General features: G+C 39.8%; 1 protein-coding gene across 6 annotated transcripts in view; it reads right to left on the bottom strand.

Moving 5' to 3' along the window:
• Positions 1–25,258, bottom strand: part of LOC132824447 (midasin-like) — a 103,538-nt gene that overhangs the window by 51,866 nt on the left and 26,414 nt on the right. For 5 of the 6 annotated variants that reach the window (XM_060838958.1, XM_060838963.1, XM_060838960.1 and 2 more), the window contains exons 5-14: positions 23,084–23,212; positions 19,865–19,933; positions 19,181–19,252; positions 15,465–15,593; positions 12,176–12,304; positions 10,815–10,889; positions 10,132–10,203; positions 4,924–5,058; positions 4,182–4,310; positions 244–372 (exon numbers count right to left, since the gene is read on the bottom strand). In XM_060838958.1, coding sequence (XP_060694941.1) covers positions 244–372; positions 4,182–4,310; positions 4,924–5,058; positions 10,132–10,203; positions 10,815–10,889; positions 12,176–12,304; positions 15,465–15,593; positions 19,181–19,252; positions 19,865–19,933; positions 23,084–23,212 — 1,068 coding nt within the window. The remainder of the gene's footprint in view (positions 1–243; positions 373–4,181; positions 4,311–4,923; positions 5,059–10,131; positions 10,204–10,814; positions 10,890–12,175; positions 12,305–15,464; positions 15,594–19,180; positions 19,253–19,864; positions 19,934–23,083; positions 23,213–25,258) is intronic. The other variant, XM_060838959.1, reaches the window with a different exon arrangement.

The following is a 25,258-nucleotide window of genomic DNA, read 5'->3' as shown; positions in this document are numbered from 1 at the left end:
GACTGTCATGGTATTGGTGATGATCTTTCGGGAACACTGCAATCATCACAGATATTCTTCGAATGATGAAATCTTGAAGATCTTACATACCAAACACAAGTAAATTTAAATTAATTTGAACTTAAAGTATCTCCCTCAGAATATCTTTCCTTTAAAGTTGTAAATAGAGTCATGTTACTGTACTCCTTTGCTGTGTCTCCAAATTATATGGTACAATTTTTTTAATAGTCCTGAAGTTATTACCTTCTTGCTTAATTCCACCTTCTGCTTCCTGGTTATGTTCATCTTGCAACTGATCTTGGGTGAGGTGATCAGTGATCTGCATTGTCCTGTCCTCATGGCTGTCTTTGCCTGTGTGAATTTCCTGTGTTTCTGCATTCATGAAAAGTAAATAACAGTGTCAACAACGTAAACCTCAGACTGGAGAGGTACTGTTGGCTAATGTCCAAAGATAATACATGCTCAGCAGGCTAAAATACAACTCGTGAAACAGTTGTGAAACAATGCTAAAATACATATCTATGCTTTTGCCACTTGTAGGGTTGAGGGTTGGTTTTAATGGAGCCAAAGACAACAAACCTCGAGGCGTGGGTATGAGAAGATCAGCACATTCAGAAATGTCATGATCAATAGATGGTCAAAAGCTAAGCAGTGGGAATTTGATAACATCACTGCAAATGACTTGAGATAGACACAGTAAGGTTGAAAGAGGGATTATGAATTGAGAATAATACAAGGAAATGATCAGAGATGGCATTATTTACAGCTGAGAAGATGGGAGTAGTGACAGCAAGGGTGAATGCGTGTTAGGGTAGTTTATATGAAGATAAAAGTGTGAGAATAAATTGGTAGTGAACTCAGAAAAGGGACAGACCATAATAAATTGAAATAATAGTTCAAATTACCAAAGATGAGAAGTTGCTCCAGGGCGAAGCTGAGGGAAGAAAACAATCATGATGCCCTTGAGAAATATGGTATGTTCGAAAATTGGAAACCATAGAAAAGGGGTTTTAAATAAGAATTGAGAGGGGTGGAAAAAAGATATTTATAAGTGGTGAACCTGCCAGAGTTAGTTACGACAAGGACTACACTGTCACCAGATGGCGGTGGAGAACACAAACAATTTGAGAAGCTTCATTAACGGGAAGTTGTCATCCTCAATTGGGTTTCCACCAAGAACATGATGTCAATAATATCATTCACAAAGTACTTACGGATGTAAAGACATTTGGAGTCAAGCAGTTGTAGCCAATCTGTTGATAGGGTCTAAAATGTCAGTGCTGGGAGTGGGTGGGGAATTAGATTGGCAGGCTGAACCCCATTCGGTAGAGATGTGTGTGGGGGAGCTCACAGCAGGGAAGCAGCTAAGTGGCTCTTTAAAGTGTAAGCTTACTGTTTGTTTATGTAAATCTATATTAGTGAGTAGAGTGAGTTCTGTTTTGATTTTGTTATTATTGAAATCCGTCACTTGATTAAACTTTTAAGTTAATGAAAATAGGTACTAAGTTATCCTGGAGCAGTGTTTTTTAGTGCAGTATTTTTCTAGGTCTGAAGATTGTTGAGGTGCACAGATGGCCTTCAGTGGAGTGATGTGCTCTTCCTGTCAGATGTGGGAGATTAGCGAAAGTTTCCATGTTATTGATGAGTGTGTCTGCAGTAAATGTGTATGGTCGCAAGTCCTATTGCATTGCATGGATTGGTTAGAGTGGCAGTTAGATGCATTGAGGAATTTGTTGGAGTTGGGGGATGAAATGGATGGCCATTGGAGGAAATGAGTAAAACTGATGATACAGGCAAGGTAGGAGAGGAAGGCCGGTAGTGTAGGAGAGTCCAGTTTATGTTTGGGTGAAAGGCAAGACCGGTAGATGTAGGGAATGCTGGATGATGAGAGAAATAGAGGTTTTGGTCAAGAATAGGAAGGATGCATGTATCAGGCACAGACAGCAGAGATCTAGTTAATTGCTCATAGAGTATAAATGCAGTAGAGAAAACTTCTGAGACGAAATCTGGAGGGGAAAGAGGAGATATGAGAGATTTGGCAAATTGGGTGAAGGAGAATCGAAAGAGATTCTCCAAAAATGAAGGACAAAAAAGTAACGAGGGAGAGAATAGGGCCTCCAAGAGATCAGCAACGCCAGCTATGTCTGGAACTGCACGAAATGAGGGAGATACTAAATGAGTCTTTTATTGTGGAGAAGGATATGGAAGATAGAGAACATGGGGCTATACATATTGAAAAATTTTGAAAAATATCCATATTACAGAGGAGGTGGTGCTAGATGTCTTAATATGCACAAAAGTGGGTAAATCCTCAAGGCCTCAACAGGTGTACGCAAGACTTCTGTGCGCAGCTATGGAAGTGATTGCAGAATCCCTTGCTGAGACTTTTGTATCATCAATAGTCACAGGTGAGGTGACAGAAGATAGGAGGTTGTCAAACCTAATGCCACTATTTAAGAAAGGTGGTCAGGAAAAGCGAGAGAACTATTGATGGTGAGCCTGCTTTGGTGGTGGGCAAGTTGTTGGAGGGAAACCTGAGGGACAGGATTTACATGTATTTGGAATGTCAAAGTCTGATTAGGGATAGTCAGCATGGCTTTGTGTGTGGGAAATCATGTCTCCCTAACTTGCTGCAGTTTTCTGAAGAAGTAACAAAGAGGATTGATGAGGGTGGTGCACATGATCTGTATGGATTTCAGTAATACGTTAGACAAGGTTCCTCATGGTAGAATGGTTAGCAAGAATAGATAACGTGGAATATGGTGAGAACTAGCCATTTGGAAACAGAACTGGCTTGAAGATTGAAGACAGAGAGGGGTGGTGGAAGGTTGCTTTTCAGACTGGAGGCCTGTGACCAGCGGTGTGCACAAGAATTGATGCTGGGTCCAGTGCTTTTTGGCATTTTTGTAAAATTATTTGCATGTGAACATAGGAGTTATGGTTAGTAAGTTTGCAGATGACACCAAAATTGGAGGTGTAGTGGACAGAGGAGAAGGTTACCTCATAGTACAACAGGCCATCGATAAAATGGGCTGATGGGGTGAGGAGTGTCAGATGGAGTTTAATTTAGACAAATGCGCGATGCTGCATTTTGGAAAGGCAAATCAGGGCAGGACCAACACACTTAATGGTAAGCTCCTGAGGAGCGTTGCTGAACAAACAGACCTTGGAGTCACAGATTCATAGTTCCCTGAAAGTAGAATCCCACAAGACAGGTCAGTGAAGAAGGCAATTGGTATGCTTGCCTTTATAGTCAGTGCAGAGTTTAGGAGTTGGGAGGTGATGTTGTGGCTGTATTGTTGTGATCACTTTTGGAATACTGCATTCAATTCTGATCTACCTGTTGTGGGGAGGATTTTGTGAAATTTGAAAGGGTTCAGAAAAGATTTATAAGGACCTTGTTGGGGTCAGCAACTTTTCAGCAATAGGGAAAGGCTGAATAGGCTGGGGCTACTTTCCATGGAGTGTCAGAGGCTGAAGGGTGACCTTCTAAAGGTTTATAAAATCATGAGGGGCATAGATAGAGTGCATATCCAAGATTTTTTTCCTGGGCTGGTGGAATCCAAAACTATAGGGCATCAGTTTAAGGTGAGAGGGGAAAGATTTAAAAGGGACCTAAGGGAACTTGTTCACGCAGAGATTGGTGCATGTATGGAATGAGCCTCCAGAGGAGGTGGTGGAGGCTGATACAATTACAACATTTAAAAGGCATCTGAATAGGTATATGAATAGGAAGGATTAGGAAGGACATGGGTGAAATACTGGCAGATGGGACTAGAATAATTCAGGATATCTGGTCAGTATGGATGAGTTGGACCAAAAGGTCTGTTTCCATGTTGTACAGGTCAATAACTCTATGAGTGCAGGTGTACTGGGCAAGTAATTTGGGGGAGACTTGGAATGAGCTGTTGGAAACGAGAAAATGCAATTGAATTTCAAGTTGTATTCATCATAGATATTCTTGGAAAGAAGAAATTCTCGAGCTGCCTAAATACCATACATGAGTAGATCTGAGAGACATTTTCTGTATCAACGTCAAATAATTTGCAGCTTGAGTCTTTCTCCCAGACTATCTTCTACATTTCCTTTAAAGTTTCAAATAGAGTCATGTTACTGCCCTCCTTTGCTGTATCTCCAAATTATATTTTACAATTTTTTTTTAATCATCCTGAGGCTATTACCTTCTTGATTAATTCCACCTTCAGCCTCCTGTTTATTTTCCCCTTGTGACTGGTCTTGGTTGATGTGATCAGTGACCTCCATTGTCCCGTCCTCATGGCTGTCTTTGCCTGTGTGGATTTTCTGTGTTTCTGCATTCATGCAAAGTAAATAACAGGGTCAACAGTGTAAACACTGGTGTCAGGAAATTACACACATGAAAATCAATTAAGGATATACAAGTGAGCTGTCAGAGGAAGTTGTGGAGGCTGGTACAATTACAACACTTAAAAGATTGGACATATGACCCAGGAAGGGTTGAGAGGGACATGGGCCAAATGATGACAAATGGGATGAGAATAATTCAGGATATCTGGTCGGCATGGATGAGTTGGACCAAATGGTCTGTATCCATGCTGTACAGCTCCATAACTCTATGAGTCGAGGTGTGCTGCGCAAGAAATTTGGAAGAGTCTTGGATTGAGCAGTTGGAAATGCAAAAGGAAAATGCCATTGAATTTCAAGTTGCATTCATCACATATATTCTTGGAATGAGGAAAATCTGGAAAATCTTAAATACCATGCACATTGTCAATTTGGAAGAGTTTTACTTTATGAATTTAAAATAATTCGGACACAGAGCATCTTTACCAGACTCTCTATTATTTTTGCATTAAAGTTTTAAACAGAGTCATGTTACTGTATCCTTTCCTGTATCTCCAAATTCTATTGTACAATTTTTTTAAATCGTCCTGAGGTTATTACCTTCTTGATTAATTCCACCTTCAGCTTCAGTTGCAAAATGTTCATCTTGCGACTGATCTTGGGTTCTGCGATCAGGGACCTGCATTGTCCTGTCCTCATGGCTGTCTTTGTCTGTGCGGATTACCTGTGTTTCTACTTTCATGCAAAGTAAGTAACAGGGTCAACAGTGTAAACCTCAGACTGGAGAAGGAGGACCAGTAATCGTGCTGTTAGCTAATGAAATACCACTTGTGAAGAAAATGCAACAACTTCCATTAATACACCACTTTAAAGCAGTAAAGTGAGCCAAGGTACTTTCCAAGGGGAAATGGTAAATAGGCAAAGTCTTTTCCCTGGGTTCGGGGAGTCCAGGCCTAGAGGGTATAGGTTTAAGGTGAGAGGGGAAAGATATAAAAGAGATCTAAGGGGCAACTTTTTCACGCAGAGGGTGGTAGGTGTATGGAATGAGCTGCCAGAGGATGTGGTGGAGGCTGGTACAATTGTAACATTTAAGTGGCTTTTGGATGGGTATATGAATAGGAAGGGTTTGGCGGGATATGGGCCGGGTGCTGGCAGGTGGGACTAGATTGGGTTGGGATATCTGATCGGCATGGACAGGTTGGACCAAACTGCCTTGTCCATGCTGTACATCTCTATGACTCTAATTGACACCAAGTCGTACATGACATAAGTAAGGCTGACGACCATAAGTAATATGAAATTTGAATTTACTGATGACAGAAAGATGGTGAAGCATAGTTCATTGTTCCACAGGTGTCGGGTAATTACAAACATGAATATTAATTAACAATATGCAAGAAATTATTTACAGCATTTACATGGAAGGATGTCTGTGGGATAATTTTTTTGCTTACCTTCTCCTCCTTTTACCAAAGACCCCTTGTTTTATTTTCCCCCAGTGAGACTTCATTTAACTGATCCACCTCATGTCCCTCACTGTCATGACCTGCTGGTGGAGCATGTCCCAACAAACCACTCAGTTCCGTTGGTCAGTGCTCGCCACCACCTGCTGCTACAGGGTCCAACTGATGGGCAAACTGACCACTGCTCCATGGTACAAGAGGCTATTCAAGTAGGGGGAAGTGATAATATTAGAAGAAGAAGAAGAAGAAGAGAGATAAGAAGAAAAGCCATAATACTGGTGTATTCTATAATAAGGCATATACATAGCATCCATTGACAGCAAAGTTGTGCTTGGTGTGTTGCCTGCGTGGTGCCAAGGTAAGAGACATCTTCAAGCGGCTTGAAAGGATATTGGAATGAGACAAGGAGGATCCAGTTGTCGTAGTCCATGTTGAGACCAACAATTGGCACTACGTCCTGTTCGGGGAATATCAGGAATTCGGAGCAAATTAATGAACTGAACCTCAAGCGAATTGACATAGACATAAGAAAATGATGGAAGTAAACACATGGTTAAAGGAGAGATAGAGGAAAGAGGGCTTTCATTTTGTGGGTCACTGGCCCCAGTATTGGGACAGAAAGGACTTGTAATACTGGGATAGGCTGCACCTGAACCAACCTGGGACCAATATCTTATCTGAAAGGCTAAATAGGGTAGTCATGGGCACTTTAAAATATTCAGTGTTGTTTGGAAATGTTATTATAGTTTCTAATTCAAGGAAAATGACAGAGACCCAAGAATCTGTCAGGAATCCTAATTCAGGCATGAGAGCGAATGGCAATATTATAAGATGTTTCTTCTTTAAACTTCATTGGACTGAAATAATAAACAGGTGATTTAAGCATCAGTGCTGAGGGTCAGGTTATAGTGTTTGGTCCAAATCAGAGTTTATTATATGAATACATCGAGAATAAGGAATCAATTAAACAAGCTGTAGGCACAGATACAAATTGTAGATTATGATATAAGAGCCATGACTGAGACATGGCTGTGTGATGGTCACGACTGGGAACAAAATATTCCAGGTTACAAGGTTACAGAACAGAGAGAAAAATGACAGAGGCTGTGGAGAAGTAGAAGTAAGATTACTTCAAATGGGAAGGGAGGATATGGTGAGGGGAAGCACTCAGTGGAGACTGAAGGTTGAGCAGATTTTGTCCATAAGAAATGAATCATTCCAGCAGAACAGTCTTTTTTTGTCAGTGAATACATTCAGGCCATCTGAGCGGGAGTGAAATCTTGAGCTATTTTTGCAGTGACAAGTAATGAGTTCAGAACAAAGTCCATCAGTTAACCTGTTCCTGTGTCTTGGAGAAGGATGGAGAGAATGATATCCAGTGAATAAGCACAAAGACACCAAAAGGCTTCATTGGCAACTTTGCCAGTTCAGTTTTAAATTTTAAAGGGAAAGTAGAAGTGATACTTCCCTGGAGTTCAGTGTCTGTGAAGGATATTGCTAGGAAAAGGGTTGCATTTTCTTTCAGCTATCTTTTGACAGAATCTTTAAAAAATTAAAGGCATTGTTTGATTTTCCTTTCAGTTAAAATTAACTTTTGTTCTTTTGTCAAAACAACATTAGCAGTCTCATATGAATATGTTTAGTGCCTGGCCAACACAGTACCCAAAACGGAAAAATAAACCTTATCTTCTACCAAGTGAGTGTTCACACTGGAATCTAAGTTGTTCAGGCAACAACCAACTCACTGATGTTTAGTTTCTGTTAAGGCTATGCAGTTCCTGACCTCAATAAAATCTTCATCAAGCATGGAGAAAAGAACTGAACTCAAGAGATCATGTGAGAGTGACTGTCTTCGACAACATGGCAACATTTCACCAAGGATGGTATCAAGGAACCCTGCCAAATGTGGAGACGTTGTGAAATGGAGAACAAATCTCCACTGGTTGGAGTCTGAAAGGAGGATGGCTGCTTCTTCGAGGCTAATCATTTCAGCTTTAGGACATCACTGCAGACTGATGTCAAGGCAGTGTCCCACACCCAACCACCTTCAGCTGCTTCATCAAAGATCTGGCTCCATCATAAGTGAGAATGATTGTCAATGTTTGCACAATGTTCAGTCCCAATCAAGACTCTGTGATACTGAAACAGACTGTGCCTGTAAGCAGCAAGTCAGATAATAGGCAAGATGTGGAAGTGCCTGTGTTGGACTGGGCTGGACAAAATTAAAATTCACACAACAGCAGGTTATAGCCCAACAGCTTTATCGGCATGTAACATTGGCACTACATAAATGTCAAACATTTACTATCTCCAGCCATAGAGGATCTAACCTTCTTCCTCCTGGACATCTAATGACACTAGCTGAATCCATCACTGTCAAGACTCTGGGAGTAATGTTTGACCAGAAAATGATCAGAATCACGAATTAGTCACAAGCTTTCAATTCTATGGCAAGCAAATCCTCTACTGATTACCCTGACTTGATTCACCATTAACAAGGCCGAAGACAGGAGAATGAAACAATACTCTCCCATTTCCTGGATAGTCTGATTCTAACCACACTCGAGCACCAGGACAATATCCTGCACAAAGCAGCCCACCTGAATGGCAGCTTAGCCCTCAGCTTAACGTTAAACTCCCTCAATCACAAATATACAGTGGCAGCAGTGTGCACCATGTACAAGATGCACTGCAATATCTTGCCAAGTCTCCTTTGACAACATCTTCTGGGCTTGCAATCTGTACCATATGTACAAAGACAATAGGACCAACATCCTTGGATACATCACCATATAGTAAAAATTTGCAGAAATGTGTAAGGATGTTGCATTGTTGTCATGGTTACTCAGTGCCAAGGGCTCATCTTTGTTTGCATGAAACTGATATATTTGTGATGTTTTTGTGATAATTTCTGTTCTCCTGTGAATATCTCCACTGGAATCTACCAGTGAAATAGCTTATTTGCTCTTGCTCCCCCTCCTTTCCACTGTTATATAAAACATTCAACACATCAAGACTAACCACTGTAACTTCCCAACTCAGAGTTGGTTTGCTGACATGTAAAATTTCATGGGGTATTTCTTGATATCACTAATTGTCAGCAGAGCTACAAAACAGATAAATACAAACATGATGCAGAGACGTTTTTTCATGTTTCCCTTCAGTATTCTTGATAAAATTCTAAACTGAATTCACAGCAACAGTTATTGCTCAATCAAACTTGGGTAATTTGGTTCTGATTTGCTGTTGTAAATTACACAGAGTGTATTCTCAAATTGACTTAGTTTCTTGGTTGCAATCTGCTTAATTAAGAATGAACACACACACACACACTCTCTCTCTTCCCTGTTTAATATTTACTGAGACTGGGAATATCAGGATCTCCAGACCGTTCTAGAAGAGATCTTGAGGTCATTACTATTCTGCAGCCTAAATGTAATGGTAGGATATTGCATTCACCATTGTGACTACTTTGCTTAAAGGTTGTCTCTGCGACATATCTACTGGCACCTCAGTTATTCAGCTGGTTCTGCTTATTGCAATTACTTTGTGTTTATGAGTAATAGGAGTTTGCATTCAAGCTTCACCCCATGATGTCAGCATTCAATTCAGGTGCGTTTTCAGTATCCTACTGAAGGAGTACTATGAATGGCCTTATCATGGTTCTGTCACATGATGACTCTTTGTGAGCTCGCTGCAACAGATCTTACTCTTACATATCTTACAGAATTAAAGATGTTGATTTTTAAAATTGCATTGAACGAGGGATCCATCCGACTGCTCAGGTGCATGTAATAGTTCCCTGAGATCATCATAAGGATGAGGAGAATGGTCTCTGCCTACAGTGAAAATTATTCTCCTCAAACAAAGCCACCGCAAAACACTGTTAAATGAAAGCAGTAACAGCTTGAAATACTGAGCAGTCTCTATGGAGACAAACAGAACGAGTGCTTTGGTCCAATGATCCTTCATTAAAAGAGGTGAAATGTCCTAATGCTAAAAATTAACTTTGTTCCTCATCACAGATTTAACCTTACCTGCTGAATGTTTCTGGATTGTCCTGTGGTTCTTTTAGGTTTTTCCAGCATCTGTAATCATTTTCTTTTGTATTTGTAATAATTTTATCCATTATTGTCAATGCTTTCCATCACACAAATACTTCCTCAATTACATGGTCGTGGATTCTATTCTGTGATCCTGCACAAAGCTTTGAGACGAGGAATAGTTTGCAAGTTCCTTTCCAATTGAAGTGCACCCTGAGATTATTTGGAAGCTCATTGTAACAGAATATATGACTGAGTACACAAGTTAGAATGGAAGTTATGTTTTTGGCATGAATACTTACTTCTTCTGGGGGAAGTAACTGCTTGACCGATATTGTTTTCATTTTGCTTTGGTATTGGTTGTCCTTTACTCACTGCAAAAAATGTACATTAGCGAGCTGATGAAGATTCGGATTTTTCTGAATGTGATGTTATTACAAGCAAACCATTCAAAACTATTGCTGAAGTTCCTTCTATGATGAAGTTGTGATAACATTTCAACAAAACATTTTTCTCAAGTCTTTCACCGCTCATTATAATGTTGTGGAACCAAACATTGAAATGTTGTAAATATTAAAGTGAAACCTTTAATATAAATGTTATTTCTAATTAGATTGCCACTGTTCAATTATGTTTAATTTGTTAATGAATTAATCTGTTAAAATTAATTTAGTTCCTCACTACAGATTTAACCTTACCTGGTGAGTGTTTCTGGACTGTCTTGTTTTTATTTTAGGTTTATAGCATTTTCTTTTGTATTTGAAATAATTTTCCTCATTATTGACAATAACACAAATACTTCCTAAGTACATTTGCAATTCTGACATAGTTCGATATACTGCGCAAAGCTTTGAGGCTGGGTAAAGTTTGCAAATTCCTTTACAATTGCAAAGCACGTGAGATTATTTGGAATCTAATTGTAGGAAAATGTAGAACTGAATTCTTGAGTAAGAATGGAAGTTGTGTTTTTGGCATTAATACTTACTTTGTTCAATGGCAGCAACCCTCTGCTGTATTGGTATTAGAGGACAATTTTCACTTTCTTCAGGTGATGGTGGTCCTTTAATAACAATGGAGAATATTGATATTTATGAGCTGACAGAGATTTGGATTCTAAATGTGATACTTTGAGAAGCAAACCATTCTACGTTATTGTTGAATTTCCTTCTACAATGAAATTTTGATAACATTCCAACAAAACATTTGTCTCAAGTCTTTCACTGGTGAAGGATAATATAGCAGAACCAAACATTGAAGTATTGTAAATATTAAAGTGAAACCTTTAATCTAATTGCTATTGTTAATTTGTTTGCCACTGTTCAATGATGTTTAATTTGTTTTAATTGTGCACAATTGCAGAGTCAAAACGTGTAGCACTGGAAAAGCACAGCCGGTCAGACAGCATGCGAGGAGCAGGAGAAGCAACATTTTGAGCATAACCTCTTCATCACTTTCTCCAAAATTGCAGGATCACAGCGGCAAGTAATAATCTTTAAGCAACAATAATAACAGCAGGGGCCATATATTTGGCAGAGACAATTGCTGCAGTTTCTACAATTGATATAGATATTTATAATGAAAGAGTTTAAGGACTATAGCAATATTCACCGGAATTAGTCCAGTAAATGTTATTGAAAATGATTGTCAGGAACTAAATTAATCTGTACAGGAATTTTAGTTCCTTCAAGAAAACCATTCTTTTCCCACCATTGTGAATAATATCCCCAGGCTGAAGAGAAGCAAAAAATAACTCCTTTAACACACCCCGTTAGCTTGACTGCCTGTTATTATGATCATTATTAATATTAATATTATTATGCAAAAGATTATGCAAGAATTCCAACATTGCATTCCAGTAACTCTCAAAGTTTATTAGATGACTGTAAAGTATTAAATGGCTGTAAAGTGTCATAAATAAATCAATAACGAAACTTGGAGGAGAAAATTACGAAATGGTTCAGGTATTCGTTTTGGGGAACAAAATGGCTACCAAAAAAGTAAGGCAACTGACCAGAACCTAGAAGTGAAACGAAGGATAGATGGACTACGCCTGACAGTTCTGAAGGTGCGAGTTGAGAAGACTGTAATGGTATTGGTGATGATCTTTCAGAATCACTGCAATCATCACAGATATTCTTCGAATGATGAAATCTTGAAGATCTTACATACCATACACAAGTAAATTTGAGAGACTTTTTCCATATAAAGTTAAACTAATTTTAACTTAAAGTATCTCCCCTGGAATATCTTTCCTTTTAAGTTGTAAATAGAGTCATGTTACTGTACTCCTTTCCTCTGTCTCCAAGTTATATTGTACATTTTTTTTAATCGTCCTGAGATTATTACCTTCTTGATTAATTCCACCTTCAGCTTCCTGGTTATGTTCATCTTGCAACTGATCTTGGGTGCTGCGATCAGGGACCTGCATTGTCCTGTCCTCATGGCTGTCTTTGCCTGTGCGGATTTCCTGGGTTTCTACATTCATGCAACGTAGGTAACAGTGTCAACAACGTAAACCTCAGACTGGAGAAGTACTGTTGGCTAATGTCAAAAGATAACACATGCACAACAGGCTAAAATACAATTGTGAAATAGTTGTGAAACACTGCTAAAATACATATCTATTCTTCTGTCACTTGTAGGGTTGAGGGTTGGTTTTAATGGAGCCAAAGACAACAAACCTCGAGGTGTGGGGATGAGAAGATCAGCACGTGCAGAAATGTCATGATGAATAGATGGACGAAGGCTAAGCAGTGGGAATTTGATAACATCACTGCAAGTGACTTGAGATAGACACAGTAAGGTTGAAAGAGGGATTGTGAATTGAGAATAATACAAGGAAATGATCAGTGATGGCATTATTTACAGCTGAGAAGATGGGAGTAGCGACAGTAAGGGTAGATGTGTGTTAGAGTAGTTTATATGAAGGCAAAAGTGAGAGAATAGATTGGCAGTGAACTCATAAAAGGGACAGACCTTAATAAATTGAAATAATAGTTCAAATCATCAAAGATGAGAGGTTGCTCCAGGCGAAGCTGAGGGAAAAAAACAATCATGATGTCCTTGAGAAATATGGTATGTTCGAAAATTGGAAACCATAGAAAGGGGATTTTAAATAAGAATTGAAAGGGGTGGAAAAAAATCCTTATAAATGGTGAACCTGCCAGAGTTAGTTACGACAAGGACTACACTGCCACCAGATGGCGGTGGAGAACACAAACAATTTGAGAAGCTTCATTAACAGGAAGTTGTCATCCTCAATTGGGTTTCCACCAAAAACATGATGTCAATAATATCATTCACAAAGTACTAATGGATGTAAGGCCATTTGGAGGGACATTTGGAGTCAAGCATTTGTAGCCAATCTGCTGATAGGGTCTAAAGTGTCAGTGCTGAGAGTGAGTGGGGAATCAGATAGGCAGGCTAAACCCCATTTGGTAGAGACGTGTATGGGGGAACTCACAGGGAAGCAGCTAAGTGGCTCTTTAAAGTGTAACCTTACTGTTTGTTTATGTAAATCTATATTAGTGAGTAGAGTGAGTTCTGTTTTGATTTTGTTATTATTGAAATCCATCACTTGATTAAACTTTTAAGTTAATGAAAATAGGTGCTAAGTTATCCTGGAGCAGTGTTTTTTACCTGATGTGGGAAGGATGTTGTGGAATTTGAAAGGGTTCAGAAAAGATTTACAAGGATGTTGTTGGGGCCAGAGGTTTTTCAGCAATAGGGAAAGGCTGAATAGGTTGGGGCATTTTCCCTGGAGTGTTAGAGGGTGAGAGGTGATCTTCAAAAGGTTTATAAAATCATGAGGGTCATAGATAGAGTGCAAAGCCTAGATCTTTTTCCTGGGCTGGAGGAATCCAAAACTCGAGGGCATCAGTTTAAGGTGAGAGGGGAGAGATTTAAAAGGGATCTAACAGTCAACTTGTTCACGCAGAGAATGGTGAATGTATGGAATGAGCTGCCAGAGGAGGTGGTGGACGCTGGTGCAATTACAACATTTAAAAAGCATCTGAATAGGTATATGAATAGGAAGGGTTAGGAGGGACATGGGCCAAATACTGGCAGCTGGGACTAGAATAATTCAGGATATCTGCTTAGCATGGATGAGTTGGACCAAAGAGTCTGTTTCCATGTTGTACAGCTCCTTAACGCTATGAGTCTGGGTGTGCTGGGCAAGTAATTTGGGGGAGACTTGGAATGAGCTGTTGGAAATACAAATGGGAAAATGCCATTGAATTTCAAGTTGCATTCATCACAGATATTCTTGGAAAGATGAAAATCTCAAACAGCTTAAATACTACACACAAGTAGACCTGAGAGACGAGGGTAAAGCAGTAGATGTAGTGTATATGGATTTTAGCAAGGCATTCCCCATGGTAGGCTACTGCAAAAATTATGGAGGTATGGCATTGAGGGTGCATTAGAGGTTTGGATTAGGAATTGGCTGGCTGGAAGGAGACAGAGGGTAGTAGTTGATGGTATAGGTTCATCTCGGAGTGCAGTTACTAGCGGTGTTCCGCAAGGATCTGTTTTGGGACCATTGCTGTTTGTCATTTTTATAAATGACCTGGAGGAGGGGCTTGAAGGCTGGGTGAGCAAGTTTGCAGATGATACGAAAGTCGGTGGAATTGTGGACAGCGAAGAAGGATGTGGCAGGTTACAGCGGGATATATATAAGTTGCAGAGCTGGGCAGAAAGGTGGCAAATGTAGTTCAATGTAGCTAAGTGTGAAGTCATTCACTTTGATAGGAGTAACAAGAAGATGGATTACTGGGCTAATGGTAGGCTACTTGGTAGTGTGGATGAGCAGAGGGATCTTGGTGTCCATGTACACAGATCTCTGAAAGTTGCCACCCAGGTAAATAGTGCTGTGAAGAAGGCATATGGCGTACTGGGCTTTATTGGTAGAGGAATTGAGTTCCGGAGTCCTGAGGTCATGTTGCAGTTGTATAAGACTCTGGTGTGGCCTCATCTGGAGTATTGTGTGCAGTTTTGGTCGCCATACTATAGGAAGGATGTGGAGGTATTAGAATGGGTGCAGAGGAGGTTTACCAGGATGTTGCCTGGCATGGTAGGAAGATCGTATGAGGAAAGGCTGAGGCATTTGGGGCTGTTCTCATTGGAGATAGGAAGGTTTAGGGGAGATTTGATAGAGGTGTACAAGATGATTAGGGGTTTAGATAGGGTAGACACTGAGAACCTTTTTCCACTAATGGAGTCAGCTGTTACTAGGGGACACAGCTTTAAATTAAGGGGAGATTGGTATAGGACAGATGTTAGGGGTAGATACTTTACTCAGCGGGTTGTGAGTTCATGGAATGCCCTGCCAGTAGCAGTGGTGGACTCTCCCTCTTTATGGTCATTTAAGCGGGCATTGGATAAGCATATGGAGGTTATTGGGTTAGTGTAGGTTAGGTAGGCTTCGGTCGGCGCAACATCGAGGGCCGAAGGGCCTGTACTGCGCTGTATTTTTCTATGTTCTATGTTCTGTATAAATTTAAAACAATCCGAAACTTGAGTATCTCTCCCAGATGATCTTCTACCTTCCCCTTACAGTTTTAATTGGAGTCATATTACTGTACTCTTTTCCTGTATCTCCAAATTATATTTTTAATCATCCTGCGATTATTACCTTTTTGATAAATTCCACCTTCAGCTTCCTGGTTATGTTCATCTTGTAACTGATCTTGTGTGCTGCGATCAGTGAGCTGCATTGTCCTGTCCTCATGGCTGCCTTTGCCTGTGTGGACTTCCTGTGTTTCTACATTCATGAAAAGTGAATAACAGGGTCAACAGTGTAAACTTCAGACTGGAGAAGGAGGACCAGTAATTGTGCTGTTAGCTAATGAAATACCACTTGTGAAGCAAATGCAACAACTTCCATTAATACACCACTTTAAAGCAGTAAAATGAGCCAAGGTATTTTACAAGGGGAAATGGTAATCATCATTTGACACCAAGTAGTGCATAACATTAGTAAGGCAGATGACCATAAGTAAGATGAAATTTGAATTTATGATGACCAAAAGGTGGTGAAGCAGAGTTCTTTATTCAACTGGTGCCAGGTCATTACAAATATGAAAATAAATTAAGGATATACAAGAAACTATTTACAGCATTTACATGGAAGGATGTCTGTGGGATAATTTTGAGCTGAGTGCTTTTGCCTCTCTTCTCCTCCTTTTACCAGACATCTTGTCTTTTTTTCCCCAGTGAGACTCCATTTAACTGCTCCACATCACGTCCCTCACTGTCATGACCTGCTGGTGGAACATGTCTCAACAAACTGCACAGTTCCATTGGTCAGTGCTCTCCATTACCTGCTGCTAAAGGGTCCGACTGATGGGCAAACTGACCACTGCTCCATGGTACAAGAGGCTATTCAAGTAGGGGGATCAAGAAGAAAAGTAATAATAGTAGTGTATTCTATTATAAGGGATACACATAGCATCCATTGTCAGTAAGATGCAAAGTTGCATTTGGTGTGTTGCCTGCCTGGTGCCAAGCTAAGAGACATCTTCAAGCAGCTTGAAAGGATATTGGAACGAGACAAGGAGGATCCAGTTATTGTAGTTCATGTTGAGACCAACATTGGCACCAGGCCCTGTTTGGGGAATATCAGGAATTCGGAGCAAATTAAAGAACTGGACCTCAAGCGTTACAATTTCTGGATTATTAATTGAGCCACGTCCGAATTGACATAGACATAAGAAAATTATGGAGATAAACACATGGTTAAAGGAGGGATAGAGGAAAGAGGGATTTCATTATGTGGGCACTGACTTCAGTATTGGGACAGGAGAGACCTGTAATACTGGGATGGCCTTCACCTGAACCAATCCGGAACCAATGTCTTATCTGAAAGGCTAAATAGCGTAGTCAGTCACAGGTACTTTAAAATCATCAAGGGAGTGGCAGATTCGAGGGGTGTTGGCAGGGAAGGGGAGGCTGATGTTGCTTGGAGGAGGTTATTACAGTTTCTAATTCAAGGAACATGACAGCGAGCAAAGAAATTGTCAGGAATCCTAATTCAAACATTAGACCTACTGGCAAAATTATAACATGTTTCTTCTTTAAACTTCATTAGACTGAAATAATAAACAGATGATTTAAGCATCAGTGCTGAGGGACAGGTTATAATGTTTGGTCCAAATCAGAGTTTATTACATGAACACACAGCGAGTAAGGAATAAATTAAACAAGCTGCAAGATATAGTGAGGGAAAGCATTCAGTGGGGACTGAAGGTTGAGCAGACTGAGTCCATAAGAAAAGATCCATTCCAACAGAACAGTCTTTTTTTGTCAATGAATACATTCAGGCCACCTGAGCCGGAATGAAACCTTGAGCTATTTTTGCAGCAACAAGTAGTGAAATCAGAGCAAAGTCAGTCAGTTAACCTGTCCCTGTGTCTTGGGATGGATGGAGAAAATGACATCCAGTGAATAAGCACAAAGACACTAAAGGCTTCATATGTAACCTTGTCAGTTTAGTTTTAAGTTTTAAAGGAATAGTAGGAGTGATACTTCCCTGGAGTTCAGTGTCTGTAAAGGATATTGTTTTGAAATGGTTTGCATATTTATTTCAGCTATTTTTAACAGAATCTTTAAAAAAATTAAAATCGTGGTTTTATTTTCCTTTCAGTTAAAATTAACTTCTATTCTTTTGTTAGAAGCACATTCGCAGTCTCTGAATGTGTTTAGTGCCTGGCCAACACAGTAACCAAAATGTAATCTGAGTTGTTCAGACACCAACCAATTCATTGATGTTCAGTTGCTGGAGAAAAGAACTGAACTCAAGAGAGAATGTGAGAGTGATTGTCCTTGACAACATGGCAACATTTCACCAAGGATGGTATCAAGCAGCCCTGCCAAATGTGGAGACATTGTGAAATGGAGAACAAATCTCCACTGGTTGGAGTCTGAAAGGAGGATGGCTGCTTCTTGGAGGCTAATCGTTTCAGCTTTAGGACTTCACTGCAGGCTGATGTCAAGGCAGTGTCCCACACCCAACCACCTTCAGCTGCTTCACTAATGACCTGGCTCCATCATGAGGTCAGAAGTGAGAATGATTGTCGATGATTGCACAATGTTCAGTCCCAATCAAGACTCTGTGATACTGAAACAGACTGTGTTTGTAAGCAGCAAGACTGATAATAGGCAAAATGTGGAGATGCCAGTGTTGGACTGGAGTGGGCAAAATCAAAACTCACACAACAGCAGGTTACAGCCCAACAGCTTTATAGGCATGTAACATTGGCACTACACAAATGTCAAACATTTACTATCTCCAGCCATAGAGGATCTAACCTTCTTCCTCCTTGACATCTAATAACATTAGCTGAATCCATCACTGTCAAGACTCTGGGAGTAACGTTTGTCCAGAAATTGATTAGAATCACGAATTAGTCAGCAGCTTTCAATTCTATGGCGAGTAAATCCTCTCCTGATTACCCTAACTTGATTCACCATTAACAAGGCCAAAGCCAGGAGAATGATATAGTACTCTCCTATTTCCTGGATGGTGTGATTCTAACTACACTCAAGCACCAGGACAATATCCAGCACAAAGCAGCCCACCTGAATGGCAGCTTAACCCTCAGCTTAAAGTTAAACTCCCTCAATCACAAATATACAGTGGCAGCAGTGTGCACCCTGTACAAGACACACTGCAATAACTCACATGGTGACTCTTTGTGAGCTCGCTGCAATACAAGTTACTCTTACATATCTTACAGAGTTGAAGGCGCTGATTTCTAAAACTGCACTGAACAAGCGACCCATCCAACTGCTGAGGTGCATGTAATAGTTCCCTGAAATTATCATGAGGATGAGGAGAATGGTCTCTGCCTACAGTGAAAATTATTCTCCTCAAACAAAGCCACCACAAAACACTTTTATAATGAAAGCAGCTTGAAATACTGAGCAGTCTCTATGGAGACAAACAGAACAAGTGCTTTGGTCCAATGATCCTTCATTAAAAGAGGTGAAATGTCCTAACGTTAAAAATTAACTTTGTTCCTCACCACAGATTTAACCTTACCTGCTGAATGTTTCTGGATTGTCCTGTGGTTCTTTTAGGTTTTTCCAGCATCTGTAATCATTTTCTTTTGTGTTTGTAATAATTTTATCCATTATTGTCAATGCTTTCCATCACACAAATACTTCCTCAAGTACATGGTCATGGATTCTATTCTGTGATACTGCACAAAGCCTTGTGACTAGGAATAGTTTGCAAGTTCCTTTCCAATTGAAGTGCACCCTCAGATTATTTGGAAGCTTATTGTAATAGAATATATGACTGAGTACACAAGTCTGAATGTAAGTTATGTTTTTGACATGAGTACTTACTTCTTCTGGGGGAAGTAACTGCTTGACCGATATTGTTTTCATTTTTCTTCGGTATTGGTTGTCCTTTACTCACTGCAAAAAATGTACATTTGCGAGCTGACGAAGATTAGGATTTTTCTGAATGTGATGTTATTACAAGCAAACCATTCGAAACTATTGTTGAAGTTCCTTCTATGATGAAGTTCTGATAACATTTCAACAAAACATTTATCTCAAGTCTTTCACTGCTCATTATAATGTTGCGGAACCAAACATTGAAGTGTCGTAAATATTAACGTGAAACCTTTAATATAATTGTTATTACTAATTAGATTGCCACTGTTCAATTATGTTTAATTTGTTAATGAATTAATCTGTTAAAATTAATTTAGTTCCTCACTACAGATTTAACCTTACCTGGTGAGTGTTTCTGGACTGTCTTGTTTTTATTTTACGTTTATAGCTTTTTTTTTGTATTTGAAATAATTTTCTTCATTATTGACAATAACACAAATACTTCCTAAGTGCATTTGCAATTCTGACATAGTCCTATATACTATTCTGTGATACTGCACTTGAGGCTGGGAAAAGTTTGCAAGTTCCTTTACAATTGAACATGAAATTACTTGGAATCTAATTGTAGGAGAATGTATGACTGAATACTTGAGTAAGAATGGAAGTTGTGTTTTTGGCATTAATACTTACTTTGTTCAATGGCAGCAACCCTCTGCTGTACTGGTATTAGAGGACAATTTTCACTTTCTTCAGGTGGTCCTTTAATAACAATGGAGAATATTGATATTAGTGAGCTGACAAAGATTTGGATTCTGAATGTGATATTTTGAGAAGCAAACCGTTCTACATTATTGTTGAAGTTCCTTCTACAATGAAGTTTTGATAACTTACCAACAAAACATTTATCTCAACTCTTTCACTGAAGATGTATAATATAGCAGAACCAAACATTGAAGTATTGTAAATATTAAAGTGAAACATCTTATCCAATTGTTATTGCTAATTTGTTTGCCACTGTTCAATTACGGTTAATTTGGTTTAAGTGGACATTATTTCAGAATCAATGTATGTGGCTTTGGAAAAGCACAGCCGGTCAGGCAGCTTCCGAGGAGCAGGCGAGGCAACATTTTGAGTATAACCTCTTCATCAGGAATGTAAGAGGGCATCCGAGAGGACTGAGAGATAAATGTCTTGTTTTTGTAAATCTACATGAGTGAGTAGTTCTGTTTTGATCTCATGTTTTTATTGAGATCTGCCTCTTGATTAAACTATAAAAATAAAGAATATACATAGTAAGTTAGCCTTGCGCTGCAAGTTTTAGAGCAGTATGATTTAGCTATTTTTTTGGGTCTGCAAAGATGGCATTTCAGTGGAGTGATGTGCTCTTCCTGTCCGATGTGGGAGATTAGGCAGAGTTTCCATGTTACTGATGACTATGGCTGCAGGAAGTGTGTTTGGTTGCAAGTCCTATCGGATTGCATGGATAGGTTAGAAAGGCTGTTAGAGGCAGTGAGGAATTTGTAGCAGCTGAGGATGAATGGATGGCCATTGCAGGAAAGGAGAAAAACCGAAGATACAGTCAAATAGATGGGTTGCCCCCGGGAAAGGTAGGAGAGGAAGACAGGTAGTGCAGGAGCATCTACTTCTTATTTGGGGTGAAAGACAAGGCTGGTAGGTGTACGGAATGCTGGATGGCTCGAGAAATTGAGGTTTTCATCAAGAGTAAGAAGGAAGCATGTGTCATCCATAGACAGCAGAGACCTAGTGAATCCCTAGAAAAGTATAAAGACAGTGAAGTATACTTTAGAGAGAAATCCAGAGGGCAAAGAGGGGACACCATATAGCTTTGGCAAATAGGGTTAAGGAGAATACAAATGATTTCTGCAAAACATGAAGGATAAAAGAGTAACTAGGGAGAGAATAGGGCCTTGTAAAAATCCGCAAGGCCACCAGTGTGTGGAAGCACAGGAGTTGGGGGAGATGTGAAATGAATATTTCACTGAGGAGAAGGATATGGAAGGTGGAGCACGAGGTGTATTAAATATTGAAAAATCTTGAAAAATGTCCATATTACACAGGAGGTGGTGCTGGACATCTTAAAGCGCACCAAGGTGGATAAATTCCCAAAGGCTGATCTGGCGTACCATAGAACTCTGTGGGGAAGTGATTGCTGGGCTCCTTGCTGAGATATTTATACAATCGATAGTCACAGGTGAGGTGCCATATGACTGAAGGTTGGCTAATGTGGTGCCACTGTTTAAGAAATGCGGTAAGGAAAAGGCAGGTGTGCCTGACATTAGTGGTGGGCAAATTGTTGGACGGAATCCTGAGGGATAGGATGTACATGCATTTGGAACTGCAAGGACTGATCAGGGATAGTCACCATGGCTTTGTGCATGGGAAATGGTGTCTCCCTAACTTGAGATGGTTTTTTTGAAGAAGTAACAAAGATGATTGATGACAGTGGTGAACATAATCTATATGAACTTCAATCAGGTGTTCGACAAGGTTCCCCATGGGAGACTGGTTAGCCAGATTAGATGACATGGAATATAGGGAGAACTAGCCATTTGGATACAGAATTGGCTTGAAGATTGAAGACAGAGGGTATTGGTGGAAGGGTGCTTGTCAGACTGGAGGCCTGTGACCAGCGATGTGCCAAAAAGGTTGGTGCTGGGTCCACTGCTTTCCATCACTTATATACATGATTTGGATGTGAACATAGAAGGTATGAGTAGTAAGTTTACAGATGACACCAAAATTGGAGGTGTAGTGGACAGCGAAGAACGTTACCTCATAGTACAACAGGACATTAATCAAATGGGCCGATGGGCTGAGGAGTGGCAGATGGAGTTCAATTTAGATAAATGTGAGGAGCTACATTTTGGAAAGGCAAACCAGGGCATGACGTTCACACTTAATGGGAAGGTGCTGAACACACGGACCGTGGAGTCACAGGTTTATAGTTCCTTGAAAGTGGAATCTCAGTAGATAGGATAGTGAAGAAGAACCTTGGTCAGTACATTGAGTATAAGAGTTGGGAGGTCATGTTGTGGTTAGGTCACTTTTGGAATACTGTATTCAGTTCTGATCTACCTGCTATAGGAAGGATGTTGTGAAACTTGAAAGGGTTCAGAAAATATTTACAAGAATGTTGCCAGGTTTGGAGGGTTTGAGCTACTGGAATAGGCTGAATGGGCTGGGGCTATTTTCCTGAGATTATTGGCAGATGAGATGAGATATAAAATCATGACAGCCATGGATAAAGTGAATAGCCAAAGTCTTTTTCCTGGACTGGGCGAGTCCAGAACTAGAGGGTATAGGTTTAAGTTGAGAGGGAAAAGATTTAAAAGGGAGGTACGATGCAACTTTTTCACACAGAGAATGAGTGTATAAAATTTGCTGCCAGAGGAGATGGTGGAGGCTGGTACAATTACAATATTTTAAAGACATCTGGATGGGTATATGATTAGAAAGGATTGAGAGGGACATGAGCCAAATGATAGCAAATGGGACCAGAATACTTTAGGATATCTCGTCAGCAAGGACGAGTTGGATCAAAGAGTCTGTTTCCATGCTGTGAGTCTATGAGTCTCGGTGTGCTGGGCAAGACATTTGGGAGAGACTTGGAATGAGCTATTGGAAATGCAAACGGGAAAATGCCATTGAATTTCAACTTGCATTCGTCACAGACATTCTTGGAATGATGAAAATCTTGAAGACCTTAAATACCATGCATAAGTAAATTTGAGATAATTTTTCCATATAAATTTAAATAATTTGAAACTGAAGCATCTTCCCCAGAATATCTTTCCTTTTAAGTTTTAAATAGAGTCATGTTACTGTACTCCTTTCCTCTGTCTCCAAATTATACAGTACCATATTTTAAAATTGTCCTGAGGTTATTACCTTCTTGATTATTTCCACCTTCAGCTTCCTGGTTATGTTCATCTTGCAACTGATCTTGGGTTCTGCGATCAGGGACCTGCATTGTCCTGTCCTCATGGCTGTCTTTGTCTGTGCGGATTTCCTCTGTTTCTATATTCATGCAAAGTAAATAACAGGGTCAACAGTGTAAACCTCAGACTGGAGAAGGAGGACCAGTAATCGTGCTGTTAGCTAATGAAATACCACTTGTGAAGCAAATGCAACAACTTCCATTAATACACCACTTTAAAGCAGTAAAGTGAGCCAAGGTACTTTACAAGGGGAAATGGTAATCATCATTTGACACCAAGTAGTGCATAACATTAGTAAGGCAGATGACCATAAGTAATATGAAATTTGAATATACTGATGACTGAAAGATGGTGAAGTAGAGTTCTTTATTCAACTGGTGCCAGGTCATTACAAACATGAAAATAAATTAAGGATATACAAGAAACTATTTACATCATGTACATTAAAGGATGTCTGTGGGATAATTTTGAGCTGAGTGCTTTTGCCTCTCTTCTCCTCCTTTTACCAGACATCTTGTCTTTTTTTCCCCAGTGAGACTCCATTTAACTGCTCCACCTCACATCCCTCACTGTCATGACCTGCTGGTGGAACATGTCTCAACAAACTGCTCAGTTCCGTTGGTCAGTGCTCTCCATCACCTGCTGCTAGAGGGTCCAATTGATGGGCAAACTGACCACTGCACCATGGTACAAGAGGCTATTCAAGTAGGGGGATCAAGAAGAAGTGATAATAGTAGTGTATTGTATAATAAGGGACACACATAGCATCCATTGTCAGCAAGATGCAAAGTTGTGCTTGGTGTGTTGCCTGCCTGGTGCCAAGGTAAGAGACATCTTCAAGCAGCTTGAAAGGATATTGGAACGAGACAAGGAGGATCCAGTTGTCGTAGTCCATGTTGAGACCAACATAGGCACCAGGTCCTGTTTGGGGAATATTAGGAATTTGGAGTAAATTAAAGAACTAGATCTCAACCATTACCATTTCTGAATTATTAATTGAGCCATATCCGAATTGACATAGACATAAGAAAATTATGGAAGTAAACACATGGTTAAAGGAGTGATACAGGAAAAAAGGATTTCATTATGTGAGGCACTGGCCTCAGTATTGGGACAGGAAGGACCTGTAATACTGGGATAAGCTGCACCTGAACTGACCTGGGTCCAATGTCTTATCTGAAAGGCTAAATAGGGTAGTCACGGGTACTTTAAAATAGTCAATGTGGTGGTGGTGGAGTTGGGGAGTGGGTAACATTGCTTGGAGGATGTCATTACAGTTTATAATTCAAGGAACATGACAGATTGCCAAGAAACTGTCAGGAATCCTAATTCAGGCATGAGAGCAAATGGCAAAATTTTAAGGTGTTTCTTCATTAAACTTCATCAGACTGAAATAATAAATAGGTGACTTATGCATCAGTGCTGAGGGACAGGTTATAGTGTTTGGTCCAAATCAGAGTTCATTACATGAATACACTGAGAATAAGGAATGAATTAAACAAGCTGCAGGCACAGATACAAACTGTAGATATGATATAATGGTCATGACTGAGACATGGCTGTGTGATGGTCAGGACTGGGAACTAAATATTCTGGGTTATAAGGTTACAGAACAGACAGAAAAATGACAGAGGCTGTGGAGGAGCCTTACTGATTAGAGGCAAAATTCCTTCAAATGGGAAGGGAAGATATAGTGAGGGAAAGCATTCAGTAGAGACAGTGGTTGGAATGATGAAGCAGGGTTCTTTACTTGACTATTGTCAGGTAATTACAAACATGAAAATACATTAAGGACATACAAGGAACTATTTACAGTAAATAATTTAAAATAAATGCTGTGTCCAGACCCCCTGGTAGCAGCTCCAAAGTGTTGACATTAGCAAAGCCAGAGCATAATTAATGGGGATTTTAACTTTAACTTGGATTGTCAGAAAAATAGTGAATGTTTGGAAACTGACTGAGATAATTTTCTACAGTGATATGTACTGGATGCAATTCTGGATTTAGTGATGAGTAATGAGCTAGATTTAATTAGTAACATAATTGTGCATGAACATTTCTCAAATAATGATCATAATATAATCAAGTTCAATGTAGTGTTTGAAAGTGAAAAGCATAAATCATG

Source organism: Hemiscyllium ocellatum, chromosome 18, assembly GCF_020745735.1.
Source record: "Hemiscyllium ocellatum isolate sHemOce1 chromosome 18, sHemOce1.pat.X.cur, whole genome shotgun sequence".
NCBI classification, from domain to species: Eukaryota; Metazoa; Chordata; class Chondrichthyes; order Orectolobiformes; family Hemiscylliidae; genus Hemiscyllium; species Hemiscyllium ocellatum.
This window is presented reverse-complemented; position numbering and strand designations above follow the sequence as displayed.